This window comes from Cervus elaphus, chromosome 8 (genome assembly GCF_910594005.1).
Source record: "Cervus elaphus chromosome 8, mCerEla1.1, whole genome shotgun sequence".
Taxonomy (NCBI): domain Eukaryota; kingdom Metazoa; phylum Chordata; class Mammalia; order Artiodactyla; family Cervidae; genus Cervus; species Cervus elaphus.
Window position 1 is genome coordinate 2,496,111 of NC_057822.1, and position 13,451 is coordinate 2,509,561.

General features: G+C 57.5%; 1 protein-coding gene across 1 annotated transcript in view; it reads right to left on the reverse strand.

The window, feature by feature from the left end:
- Positions 1–13,451, reverse strand: part of ALDH4A1 (aldehyde dehydrogenase 4 family member A1) — a 32,281-nt gene that overhangs the window by 13,347 nt on the left and 5,483 nt on the right. Inside the window, exons 2-5 of the mRNA XM_043908968.1 lie at positions 8,669–8,762; positions 7,938–8,030; positions 2,596–2,643; positions 1,717–1,872 (exon numbers count right to left, since the gene is read on the reverse strand). Coding sequence (XP_043764903.1) covers positions 1,717–1,872; positions 2,596–2,643; positions 7,938–8,030; positions 8,669–8,762 — 391 coding nt within the window. The remainder of the gene's footprint in view (positions 1–1,716; positions 1,873–2,595; positions 2,644–7,937; positions 8,031–8,668; positions 8,763–13,451) is intronic.

The following is a 13,451-nucleotide window of genomic DNA, read 5'->3' on the forward strand; positions in this document are numbered from 1 at the left end:
AACCCTCTCCCTGGGCGGCTCCTCAGCAGTCTGCGCTCTCACTGCTACCTGCGGGCTCAGCAAGCATTCACTCCAAAAGCGCTCATCAGGCGCTTCCGTGACTCCACGCAGACACAGAGCAAGACCCAGAAAGGCAGAAAATGTTAACATGTGATTGCTAAGCCCAAAAAGCTGGTAAAGGGGCAGCAAACACACATGAAGTCATCACCGCACCCCAGTGCAACCTGAGCGGTAACTAAGGAAGGAACAGCATGTCGGGAGGGGCACAAAGCTGGGCCCAGTCCTTGGGACTGGTGAGGTCCTAGACGTCTCACAGAGGAGGTGTGCCCGGGCTAGACCATGACAGTTAAAGAGTTCAGAAAGCAGAGGATCCTCCCCTGGTGGCTCGGGGGGAAAGAATCCTCCTGCCAGTGCAGGAGACACGGGTTCGATCCCTGGTCCGGGAAGATTCCACATGCCGCGGAGCAACTCATCCCGTGAGCCACAACGACTAAGCCTGTGCTCTGGAGCCTGGGCGCCCCAACTACTGAGCTCACGGCCCTAGAGCCTGTGCAGAACAAGAGAAGCCACTGCAATGGGAAGCCTACGTCCCACAACTAGAGAGTAGCCCCCACCCGCTGCAAATGGAGAAAAAACCCACTCAGCAACAAAGATCCAGCACAGCCAATAAAAAAATTAAATTAAAAAAAAAAAAATGTTCACAGGGCAGAGAACATAGGGAGCATTCTAGCCAGGGGACCTGGGCCAGAGACTGAGGTCGGGATGCCTGTGGTGTCCAGGAGCCTGGCTAGGTCCAGACTGGTGACATCGTGGGCGGGATGGCCTGGCGGGGAGGGGCACAGCAGCTAGCCAGCTGGACAGAGGTGGGGATGGAAGGGCCCCGGGAGCCGGGCTCAGGACTTGGGACATGAGTCCCAGCCAGACAGCGAGAGCTCGGTGGTTCATACGCCTGGAGTGACCTGCTGGGGTGTCCCAGAGACCGCTGTGAGGGCTGCAGGGGCCTGACAGAGCCTGGAGGACTGCGTGGGCCATTGTCAGTCCCGGCAAAGCGTGACAAGGGCCTGGCCCAGGGCAGAGACAGACAGATGCAAGGGGCTCCTTACAGAGGAGGGCATGCGAGCGCAGTCCAAGTCACCTGGCCGATAATATACATGGGTCTGTCAAGGCTGTGGTTTTTCCAGTAGTCATGTATGGATGTAAGAGTTGGACTATAAAGAAAGCTGAGCGCCAAAGATTTGATGCTTTTGAACTGTGGTGTTGGAGAAGACTCTTGAGAACCCCTTGGACTGCAAGGAGATCCAACCAGTCCATCCTAAAGGAGATCACTCCTGAATATTCATTGGAAGGACTGATGTTGAAGCTGAAACTCCAATACTTTGGCCACCTGATGCGAAGAGCTGACTCATTGGAAAAGACCCTGATGCTGGGAAAGACTGAAGGCAGGAGGAGAAGGGGACGACAGAGGATGAGATGGTTGGATGGCATCACTGACTCAATGGACATGAGCTTGAGTAAGCTCTGGGAGTTGGTAATGGACAGGGAGGCCTGGCGTGCTGCAGTCCATGGGGTCGCAAAGAGTCGGACACGACAGTGACTGAACTGACCTGAGCTGTCCTCTCTCCTGGGCCTGGTGGGTCCTGGTGACCACATAGCGATGTCTGCTGAACTGGACGAGGTACGACCCCCACAGCCCCCATTGCACTGCGGGCGCCTCACCTGCCCCACCATGGTCTTGGCCAGGACCTCGGCCCTGCGTGGCCCGCTCAGCAGGTCGGCTGCCTTCAGGAAGACTTGCGCCCGGTCGGCCACAGGCTTCAGGTCCCACTCCTTCCTGGCGGCCAAGGAGGCCTCGATGGCTCTGTGGAGCAGCGCCTGATGATGAGGGAGAGGTTGGGGGCTTCCTCCCGTGGCAGGAAGGGTCCCAGAGGAGCGATCTGGAGGTCACTTCCCCCGCAGGGAGGACCCCTGCCTCCCTCCCCCCGACAGCGTCAGACGCCGGGTCCCACAGCCAGCTGGGCCGCCCCAGGCTCAGAGCCTGCCCGCCTCCCGTCAGGAGGAGCCCGAGGGGCGTACCAGGTGGGTCCGCGTGCCAAGGACTCACTCCATTTCCCCTCGTGGCCTCCCTGGCTCCCGGAGCCCGGCACTCCCAAACCCGCTGTTCGGGGCCTGCAGCCCTTGAGGTCAGGACCTGACCTTGTCCTTGTCGGGCCAGAACTGTGGCCAGAGACAGACCCCTGAGGCTGGCACCCCAGCTGCCAACTGCCCTCGTCGGCACGTGACGCCAGAGCCTCGACCCCGCACCCTCTCGCTGGCCTTGCCTGATGCCAGGTCTCTGCCTCTCTTCCTCTCCGCGATGCCCTCCCATTTCCCGGGCTCAGCCTTCCAGAATCCCCGCCCCCCCCAATCAGGGCATGCCCAGCCCTGGCCCAGGCAGCTCTCATTAGGCCCACGTGAGCCCTGGCACACCTGGCCTGGCCAGGGACACCCTCAGTGCCAGCCACCACCCCCCTCCATGGCCCGAGAGGGAAGCAGTAACTGACCTTCATCCCCATGGCAGCAGACGTTAACTAACCAGACAGGTCGCCAGGGACTCACCTTGTCTGCGTAGCAGAACTTGGCCACCTTGTGTCCATGGTTAAAGGGCTGCAAGAAGAGAGCGGGGTGGGGCTGCTGTCCCTGAGGGGGGAGCCCTCCCCGGGCGGGTGGGGATGGAGCCGGGCTCAGAGCTTGCCTGCCAGGCCAGAGTCCTCCACACACTCGCTCTCCCCGCTCCAATCCCCAGGAGGCCTTCTCCAGTTGTGTGGGGGCAAATGAGGAGCTCATCAATTTGGGCAAACCACCCCACATCCCTCAGATGCCCACTGTGCCTCGTGTGGAATCCTCAGGGCTTTGTTCCAAGTGTTTCCGTCGCTTCCTGCACAAGACTTTCCCTGGCCTCCCTGGATACCCACCTGCTACGTACTTCTCATCATAGCCCCCCACCCACCTTCCCATCCCAGCTCCCTGGCTGCCCATGGGCACCTGGCCCTCCAAACATCTCTGTCCAAACTCACTTCTGCCAAGCCCACACTCTTAACCCCTCTGCCAGCCTAAAATCAGAAAGCATTCTCATAAGCCATGGGCTTTTTCTCACCCTCCTTCACCCTCTCCAGTGGTTTGTTCCCTGGGCTCTCGGAAGAGGCTCTGAACCACAGCCAACGAGAATCGCACCTGAATGCTCCGGGCCCACCGGCTTCCTCCCTGCTCTGCAGCTTCCCCAGCCTCCTCCTGACTGTACCTGGGGACCCCTCGGCTGGCAGTGAGTCCCTGGCCCATCCTCATCCCTGGGGTTCAACTCAGATGTCACCTCAGAGAGGCCTGTGGACCACCCCACCATAAGTGGCCTTCACATCTCCAGCCCATCACCTGAGCTTTCCACAGCGCCTCTCACCATCTGGAAACGTCTCATTTGTTTCTTCGCTGACACGTACACCAACCTCACTCTCCCCAAGGTCGGCTCCGTGAGGGCAGAGCCGTCTATTGTGTTCATCACTGTGTCCCGGCACCCAGCCCCCCTAGGTGTGGGGCCGAGGGGGCTTGGTTGGATGAATGGGTGGATGGATGGATGGGCTTTATTATCATGATTTATAAGTACCTCCTGACCCTTCGTGACCCCATGGACTGTAGTCCACCAGGCTCCTCTGTCCGTGGGATTCTCCAGGCAAGAATACTGGAGTGGGCTGCCATTTCCTCTTCCAGGGGATCTTCCCAACCTAGAGATCGAATCTGGGTCTCTCGCCCTGCAGGCAGATTCTTTACCTAATCTGAGCCACCAGGGAAGCCCCATAAGTACCCCCCTAGAAAGAGCTAAAGTCACCCTTCTGGAAATTGTCTTCCAACTTTAAACAGGTTTCTAGCTAACAATGCCAAGGAGTAAGGCCCTTCATTTACCTGCTGTGGCACTTATTTTGTGACTGGCTGCACCGCACAAGGCTGGAAACTCCATGTGTATCCGTCACATCAGGACACGCATATACAGGTGTGCTCACATATACACACTTTCCACTTTTGTGCGTAGCCAAGGCGGCTATTTGCTTTAAGCTTTTCTGGGCTAAAACTGTCCCTACCGTGACAAGGGGTAAAAAAGGACGGAATGGGGCCTCTGCCTACAGTTGAAGTGGACCCAGGGATCCACCCTTAGGTTATTGCAGACTTCCATTCAGCCATGAATCCTGGGTAAGATCCCAGCTGTCACCAGGGAATGTCACTCTCGCCCTTGAACAGACGGACAGTTGGGGGCACAAGTGTGGATGCCATTTCTTAACCGTCAAGCCCAGGGACTTGTTAGGAAGAGCAGGCTGTCTGACCGCCACCCCGCTTCTAGCAAAATCCCCGCTGAGAGGAAGGCTGAAGGAGGGTGCCGGAGGGACACGCAGACCCGCTCTGGCTCCAGCCGGGGCTCTGAGAGGTCCGCAAGGGCCAGAGAGGGGAGAGGGCTGAGCAGACAGGGCTGGGGGCAGCGGGGCCTGGGGCGCTGGCGGCCGGCCCCACACGGGGGCTCACAGGGAGACCACTGGTGTGGCCACACCTTCCTTCTCCCGACAGAAGCCGGACGTTTGAATTTATACATGAAATGGCCCCGTCGTTGGGTTACAGAAAGGAAGCTCCCAGCGCTGACTTGCAGCCGGAGCTCCAGATGGAAAGCCCAGCCCGGCAGCGGACGTGAGGCCTGCAGGGTGACCTCTGGGCGTCCTCGGGCGCGGGCTTTGGTGTCGTGCCCAGATGCCAGTGTGGGAGAAGTGGCCCCACAGAACCCTGTGCGCGAGATGAGGACGCTTGTGGGGACGCTCGCCACACCGCTGCGTCCTTCTGACACCTCCGGGAGAACTTCCTCCCTGGGCCCAGCCCCAGGAGTGTCTGCGCTCCTCCGACTGCAGAGGTGGGATGTATTTCAGGAACATTCTGGCTAGGGGCAGTGATGCCGTCTCCTCTCCCCTGCAAACCAGGAGGCCTAAAAGTAAGTTTGTGGCCATCTCCAGCAAGTGCCCAAGGCCTCACAATTTTGTGACCAGCAGGTCAGAGCACGAAGACTATCTTGCTGGCATACGTTAATTAGCACACTGCTTCTAAAGCCCCTTCAGAAACAGCTGGTGTGAATGAACTCACTTGAATCAAGGGGTTGTGATGGCAGCCCACTGGTTACGACTCTGCCCTTCACTGCAGGGGACAAGGGCTTGATCCCTGGCTGGGGAAATAAGATCCCGCATGCTGTACAGGCATGGCCAAAAAATTTTAATAAAAAGTGAGTCAAAATCAAGGGGATATGGTTCTGGGGAACCTGGATCCATCATCCCTGTTCCATGTCTAACTGTGCCACCCCAGGGGGGTTACTGATGCCTGAGCTCCTCCCGATCTGCAAAATGGGCGGCTAACCGCCTGCTCTTCCAGCCTCCAAGGGGAGTGGCAGGGACTGCAGGAGGAGCTTGCGCGCAGGGGACAGGGCCTCACAGATGAGTCTGTGGATGGAGCCTGGGCTCCAATGGGAGGAGGCGACACTTGGCATTGCCCACAGCCTGGGAGCTCACCTCTGCTGAGCTCATCGTCAGCTAGACCACTGGTTCCCAAAACCAGACGAGGGCTTTGGTGACTGCCTTTCTTTGGGAGAATTATGCCGTTTCAGGCATACAGCGAAGTGATTCAGTTAAACATACATACATATACCTGAATATATATATGCTTTTTCAGGTTATTTTCCATTACAGTTTATTACAAGATACTGAATATTGTTCCATGTTATACAGTGAATCCTTGTTGCTTATGTGTTGTGTATAGAGTGGCGTGTGTCTGTCGTGTGTACAGTGGCGTGTGTCTGTCGTGTGTAGAGTGGCGTGTGTCTGTCGTGTGTAGAGTGGCGTGTGTCTGTCGTGTGTAGAGTGGCGTGTGTCTGTCGTGTGTACAGTGGCGTGTGTCTGTCGTGTGTACAGTGGCGTGTGTCTGTCGTGTACAGAGTGGCGTGTGCCTGTCGTGTACAGAGAGGCGTGTGCCTGTCGTGTATAGAGTGGCGTGTGTCTGTCGTGCATAGAGTGGCGTGTGTCTGTCGTGTGTCGTGCATAGAGTGGCGTGTGTCTGTCGTGCATAGAGTGGCGTGTGTCTGTCGTGCGTACAGTGGCGTGTGTCTGTCGTGCGTAGAGTGGCGTGTGTCTGTCGTGCGTAGAGTGGCGTGTGTCTGTCGTGCGTAGAGTGGCGTGTGTCTGTCGTGCGTACAGTGGCGTGTGTCTGTCGTGCATAGAGTGGCGTGTGTCTGTCGTGCGTACAGTGGCGCGTGTCTGTCGTGCGTAGAGTGGCGCGTGTCTGTCGTGCGTAGAGTGGCGCGTGTCTGTCGTGGTTAGAGTGGCGTGTGTCTGTCGTGCGTACAGTGGCGCGTGTCTGTCGTGCGTAGAGTGGCGCGTGTCTGTCGTGCGTAGAGTGGCGCGTGTCTGTCGTGCGTAGAGTGGCGCGTGTCTGTCGTGCGTAGAGTGGCGCGTGTCTGTCGTGCGTAGAGTGGCGTGTGTCTGTCGTGTGTACAGTGGCGTGTGTCTGTCGTGTGTAGAGTGGCGTGTGTCTGTCGTGTGTAGAGTGGCGTGTGTCTGTCGTGTGTAGAGTGGCGTGTGTCTTTCGTGTGTAGAGTGGCGTGTGTCTGTCGTGTGTACAGTGGCGTGTGTCTGTCGTGTATAGAGTGGCGTGTGTCTGTCGTGTGTAGAGTGGCGTGTGTCTGTCGTGTGTCGTGCATAGAGTGGCGTGTGTCTGTCGTGCGTAGAGTGGCGTGTGTCTGTCGTGTATACAGTGGCGTGTGTCTGTCGTGTGTAGAGTGGCGTGTGTCTGTCGTGTGTACAGTGGCGTGTGTCTGTCGTGTGTAGAGTGGCGTGTGTCTGTCGTGTGTACAGTGGCGTGTGTCTGTCGTGTGTCGTGCATAGAGTGGCGTGTGTCTGTCGTGCGTAGAGTGGCGTGTGTCTGTCATGTATACAGTGGCGTGTGTCTGTCGTGCGTACAGTGGCGTGTGTCTGTCGTGCGTACAGTGGCGTGTGTCTGTCGTGCGTAGAGTGGTCTGTCGTGTATACAGTGGCGTGTGTCTGTCGTGTATAGAGTGGCGTGTGTCTGTCGTGTGTACAGTGGCGTGTGTCTGTCGTGCGTACAGTGGCGTGTGTCTGTCGTGCGTACAGTGGCGTGTGTCTGTCGTGCGTACAGTGGCGTGTGTCTGTCGTGCGTACAGTGGCGTGTGTCTGTCGTGCGTACAGTGGCGTGTGTCTGTCGTGCGTACAGTGGCGTGTGTCTGTCGTGCGTACAGTGGCGTGTGTCTGTCGTGCGTACAGTGGCGTGTGTCTGTCGTGCGTACAGTGGCGTGTGTCTGTCGTGCGTACAGTGGCGTGTGTCTGTCGTGCGTACAGTGGCGTGTGTCTGTCGTGCGTACAGTGGCGTGTGTCTGTCGTGCGTACAGTGGCGTGTGTCTGTCGTGTATAGAGTGGCGTGTGTCTGTCGTGCATACAGTGGCGTGTGTCTGTCGTGCGTACAGTGGCGTGTGTCTGTCGTGCGTAGAGTGGCGTGTGTCTGTCGTGTGTACAGTGGCGTGTGTCTGTCGTGTGTAGAGTGGCGTGTGTCTGTCGTGCGTACAGTGGCGTGTGTCTGTAAGGGGCAGGGTCTGCTTTGATTCTGACTCTGTCCTTGCCCCCTGCTCCCCAGGTGGTTACTGGGTCAGCTTTTTAAAGCCATGGTGAAGCTGGGGGCACCTGCTGTTTCTAACCTCCCCTTGGCAGGCGTGAAGCTGGCACCCAAGGTTGCCTCTGGAAGTTTCACACCGGTCCACGGAATTCAAAGCTCGCGGTGGACTCGAAGCCCTCTTGGAGGCAGAAACCCCAAGGCGTGTGTTTATGTGCCCCGGGATTCAGGGGAGCGGCCGAGCCCCGCGGGCCCGCTGGACTTACCGACACCTGGTACCGCACGTCCGAGGTCCACACCTCCTCGTCCCCCACCACACACGGGATGGCCTCCGTCTGGTCCTTCAGCTCCTTCAGGGCCTGGCGAGAGGACAAGAGGCCGCGCGAGCCCTTCCTTCCCTCCTGCTGCCCACCGAAACCCTGAGGCAGGGTCTGCAAAGCGGCCCCGGAGAGACGGGGGGAGCAGGCAGAGACATGTCCTCCCGATCGGCCCCCGCCCCGTCACCTCCTGGCCTGCGAGAAGCCAAGGCCAGTGTTGCCAGCTGGTCCCATTAGAGAGGAGATTTTAAAAACTGGGTCTGAAATTTACATGAAATCTCACAATTTTAAAACCCTGGCAGTTAGTGGGAGAAATTTTTTGGCTATGCTGTGTGGCTGGTGGGATCTTAGTTCCCAACCAGGGACGGAACCCACACCCTCAGCAGTGGAAGCACAGTCTGACCACGGGGCCCAGGGATTCCCCGGAGAATGTTTTCAAGCACAAACTATCTGCAGGCTTATGACCCCTGACCTGGGACCCCAAAGAGGCCCAGGTGGCCACCCTGCCACTCCCAGGTACCCCCGTCCCCAGTGCCCAGCTCTACCCAGATTCCCGGTTGCCCCCAGGGCTGAGGGCAGGGGCAAGAGAGGGTACAGAGCGTTCTCGTGGGAGCTGCTGAAGGCTGCCTCCACGCAGGCCCTCCAGGCACTCCTGGGTGCCCCTCCCTGTCCCCCATTACCTTCTGCAGTGCATCTCGCTCGGGACTGCCCCGTGTGAACGACAAGACGGGCTCGTTGGCCACATGGAGGGAGGAGACGTGCTTCCAACACAGCCTGGAGGGGAACAGAGGCGCGCAGGTCAGCAGTGCCAGCCCCGGCACCCCCATCTCGGACGGGGGGACCTGGGCTGGCCCATAACCTTGAAATCCAAACCCATTACAGAACTGGGGGATGAGAACTGGCCTTGGAGTCCAAAACCAAAGTTCAAGCCCAGGTCCTGTTACTGTGAGTCCTCAGACATCTGACCTGCCTCCTCTGAGCCTATGTCTCCATCTCCTAAATGAGAACCACCACGGAAACTCACACAGTTGCTTGAAGTTGAAACTCAGAGGTGCAGAACCACGCCTTGGTGTTTTTCACATAAAGAGCCTTGGTCTCCCTCTATTTCCCCATGAGACGGACTTTCTACCAAACAGACCCAAGTTACTCCTTTCTCTAAGTAGAAAAGTCAGCACATTCCACAGCTCAGTCTCATCCGAACGGGAACTGGCTGAGAACTCCTTGGCCCCAGGACCTGAGCTCCGGCTGGGCAAGAACACCCAAGAGGAGGGCCGTGAACTTGGAGGGGTGCCCTGAGCTCAGCCTGCAGCCACGGGGAGGGCTGTTGTGGGCATTCAGGGTCTGATTCCCGGGGACTGAATGCCAAGAACTCCTTGTTCTGGAGACCCTACTCACCCTTGACCCCATGACCTCACTGATCAGTGACCACCAGTGGTGCTGACCCTAATGTGTTTGGGGGTCCCAAGGTGGGTAAGAGGGACAGGTGGGTCAGTCATTCTGTTCGTGGGCTGGAGGCCAGGGAACTGGGGGAAGGCTGAAGAGGGAGGCTGGGGTTAGCAGATGGAAGCCATTGTATGTGTGTGCATGCTCAGTCATGTCCGGCTCTTTGGGGCCCCATGGACCGCAGCCCACCAGCCTCCTCTAGCCATGGAGTTTTCCAGACAAGAATGCTGGAGTGGGTTGCCATTTCCTCCTCCAGGGGATCTTCCCCACCCAGGGATCGAACCCGCGTCTCCTGCATAGGCAGGTGGGTTCTCTACCACTGAGCCACCGGGTAAGTCCAAGCTATTACACATAGGATGGATAAACAAGGTCCTACTGGACAGCACGGGAAACTATGCTTAGTATCCTCTGATAAATCATAATGGAAAAGGATATTAAAGAATCTATATATATACACATTCTAAAGAATGTGTATATATATATTGGTGAAAATGGTATATAAAAAATACCATTTTATGTAACATATACTCAAATGAAAAAATATATACAAAATACATATACAAAACGTTATACAAAATAACACACTTAAATGAAAAAAGTTGTAATAAATGCAGCCTTAAAAAAGAAAAAAAAAAGAGTCAGTCATTCCCGAGCTGGAGGAACCTCAGCCCTAGGCCTTCCCCTCCAGGCCTGAGCTTCCCCAGCTGTAAACGAGGACAGGAGTGCTGACACAGACCCCGAGGGCACACAGGGAACGTCAGATTCGACACAGTCATGGCAGATTCGACACAGTCATGGCGGCACCGGAAGGGCCTCGCCGGTGGCCTGTGACAGAAATACGGTAACTTAGGTCCCAAACGGAAAAGGACTCATTCAAGGCCAAGATCAAGAGAAACCTAGATTCGAGTCCAGAAAAACCCAGCTCTGTCTCCCTCTGGTGTCAACGCGCCGCGGGCAGAGCCCAGGAGGAACACGCCTGCAGGTGGGGCGGTCGGTTCCCGGTCACGCACACGGGCAGGACCGCAGGGACCGCACGCCTCCGGGGTGGGGTGTGAGGGGGAGCCCGCTGCAGGATCGGGGTGACGGCGGCTGATCTGGGGCGGGCTAAGGACGCAGGGGCTGGCTCTGGTCAGCAAGTGCGGCAACTCCATGGTGGGGTGAAAGCCAGAAGTTCCTCCCTGGGCAGGCGGGGCTGCCTGGTATCAGGGGGCCATGGAGACCTCTGCTGGGCAGTCTGAAGCAGCCTGGCCTGCCCACCTCATCACAGCCCCCGGGACAGCGTCTGAAGCCGGGTGCTTACGCGCGAGAGAACCAAACAGTCTGGCCAAGAAGGTCCGGCACTTTTTCTTCCTTCCTCACTGAGAAGGGCTCTGGGGCTCAAAGACCCAGCCTGGGAGGCCAGGAGGAAGGACATCACACCAGGCTGCAAGGCAGCTTGCTCGTCTCTGGAGGGACAGCAGTGACTGAGACAGCGACCCTCTGACCACGCCGCCAGCCTCCCGTGCAGGACACGGGCGAGAAGGGAACACACCGGCCTCCCTGGCGGTCCAGTGGCTAAGACTCTAGGCTCCCACGGCAGAGGGCGCGGCTTCAGTCCTGGGTGGGGGAACTAAGACTCCATGTGACGCCTCGGGGTGCAGCCAAAGTAAAAACAAAAATTTTAAAAAAAGAAGAAACACAACTATGACTGAAAAAGTGAAAGTGTTAGTCGCTCAGCCGTGTCTGACTCTTTGTGATCCCGTGGACTGCAGCCCACCAGGCTCCTCTGTCCATGGGATTCTCCAGGCAAGAATACTGGAGTGGCTAGCTGTTCCCCTCTCCAGGGGATCTGCTAGATCCAGAGATCAAACCCAGGTCTCCCACATTGTGGGCAGATTCTTTACCATCTGAGCCACCGGGGAAGCCCGCGACTGAAAGGACAAGAAAATAAGGAAGGAGGAGAGCGGGGCTACTTCAGCAGGGTGGCAGGGAGGGCCTCATGGAGGAGGTGACCTCTGCCGGAGAGCTGGAGGAGGTCTGAGAAGAGCTGGGAAGAGTGTTCCAGGCAGGGGGAAGACCAAGGGCAAAGGCCCAGAGCAGGAAGGACAAGTCAGGAAGAGCAGGAAGAGGCCTGTGCAGTGGAGGCGGGGCGGGGGCAGGGCTGGTCTCCTAGGACCCCCGCCATGAGCCCTGGGGGCCTCTCCTCCCTCTGCTCCCTGTGAGCCCCAGCTGCACCCACCACACCCAAGAAGCTCGCATTCCTCAGGCCCCACCCTGCCCCAAACAGGAAGAAACGCAATTCGGGGCCAGCTGGGCCGCTGGTGAGCGGTGAGGCCTGGTGCCCACGGGGGACCTCCATCTCCTGGGGTTCCCTACGGGTCTGAAGAGAGAACAGGGCAGAGCTACAGGCCTGCTCAACTAATGGAAATCCACCACTGCGGTGGGGAAGGCTGGAGAGGCTGGAAAACTCCAGTAGCCAGGGTCTCAACATCCTGGCAGGAAAGAGGAGGGCAGTGTCTTCCCCTTCCCCACCCTCCACCATCTGGAAGGTTCCAGACACCTCCCTGGGCCTTGGTAGGAGTGCATGGGTGTAAGTCACTCAGCTGTGTCTGACTCTTTGTGACCCCATGGACTGTAGCCCGCCAGGCTCCTCTGTCCATGGGATTCTCCAGGCAAGGATACTGGAGTGGGTAGCCATTCCCTTCTCTAGGGGATCTTTCCAACCCAGGTTTCGAACCCAGGTCTCCTGAATTGCAGGCAGATTCTTTACTATCTGAGCCACCAGGCACTCAGTAGTAGCAGTGAATCAGATATCACCTTGTCCTCTTCAAGCCAGGAGAGCGCCGCCGTGCGCTCGGCTGGGCACCAGGAGGTGAGCCGCCCAAGCCCTCTCTGGAGCCCAGGGCCTGGCGGGTGTGAAAAGCACAGGCTCCGGAAGCAGACATCCTGGACGAACCCCCACACCTGCTGGAGACCTCACTACATGATCACACGACACTATAACAATGCCGCAGGCCTTTGCTTTCTCATCCGGAGAATGGCTGACACCATGTTCCTTGCAGGGCACTGTGAGGATGACAAGCCTTATTTACTCTTTTTGCTCTTAGGTTTTCCTAAGAAACTGTAAAGGTTGACTCCACCAGGCCAGGCTTTCTAAGGCAAACTGGTTCCCAGACACTCCCAAGGAGCAGGGGCTGGGCCAGGGGCTCAGCAAACACTGCTGGAATAAACGTAGCCCCATGTCCCACCCAGGGCAGAAGCTCAGCGGGACACAGGAAGCCCAGTGGTTCCGTCCCCGCTCCCACGCCCCAGGCAACACCAGAAGCAGGGCAAGTCTTCCCCAGGGCAGAGGTCCACTGTGACCTCAGGATCACATGCCCCCATGGCTGGCTGGCTGTTTGCAAAGTGTCCAGCCCCTGGCCCCACTGTCCGTCGGACTGTCCATCCGTCTGAATGTAACATAGGGAGCAGATACTAGTTCAAAGATCAGCCTGAGAGCCTGATCTCAACTAAGCCAAAAATAATCTAGGGATGCCTGACAAGCCTTTTTTTTTCTTGGCTCATGGGCCCTTTGGGATAACATGAGCACCCTTCCACTGGTTCAGGGGAAGGCAGAATGAAGCACTTGTAGGACTCGGGGCTTTTACAAGGATCTGCAAGGCCCTTCCAGGCAAGACTGTGTTCCTCACTTATTCATTCATGCAATCAGCATACATCTTTCCCACAAGGCAAGAATGCAGAGATAGCTCAGATGAGGTCAAAGGTTTCACCCACCCACGTGTTCATCACACCTGGCAGGTGCCTGGCTCTAGGATGCAAAGGCGAGTCCATCTCAACCTTCTTAGAGCAGCTCTCAGCCCTCCCGCTTCAGGAAAGAAACGTAAGACAGAGTTGGATTTGACTCAGTTTCCCCTAACCACCTGGGGTGCCGCTTCTCACCTGGTGACTTCATGGCCTGGGTCTGAGACCCCAACTACTCTGACCCACCCTCTGCACCCTAACCCATTCTCTTAGGATCTGAGCTAAAAAGGCTGCAAGACC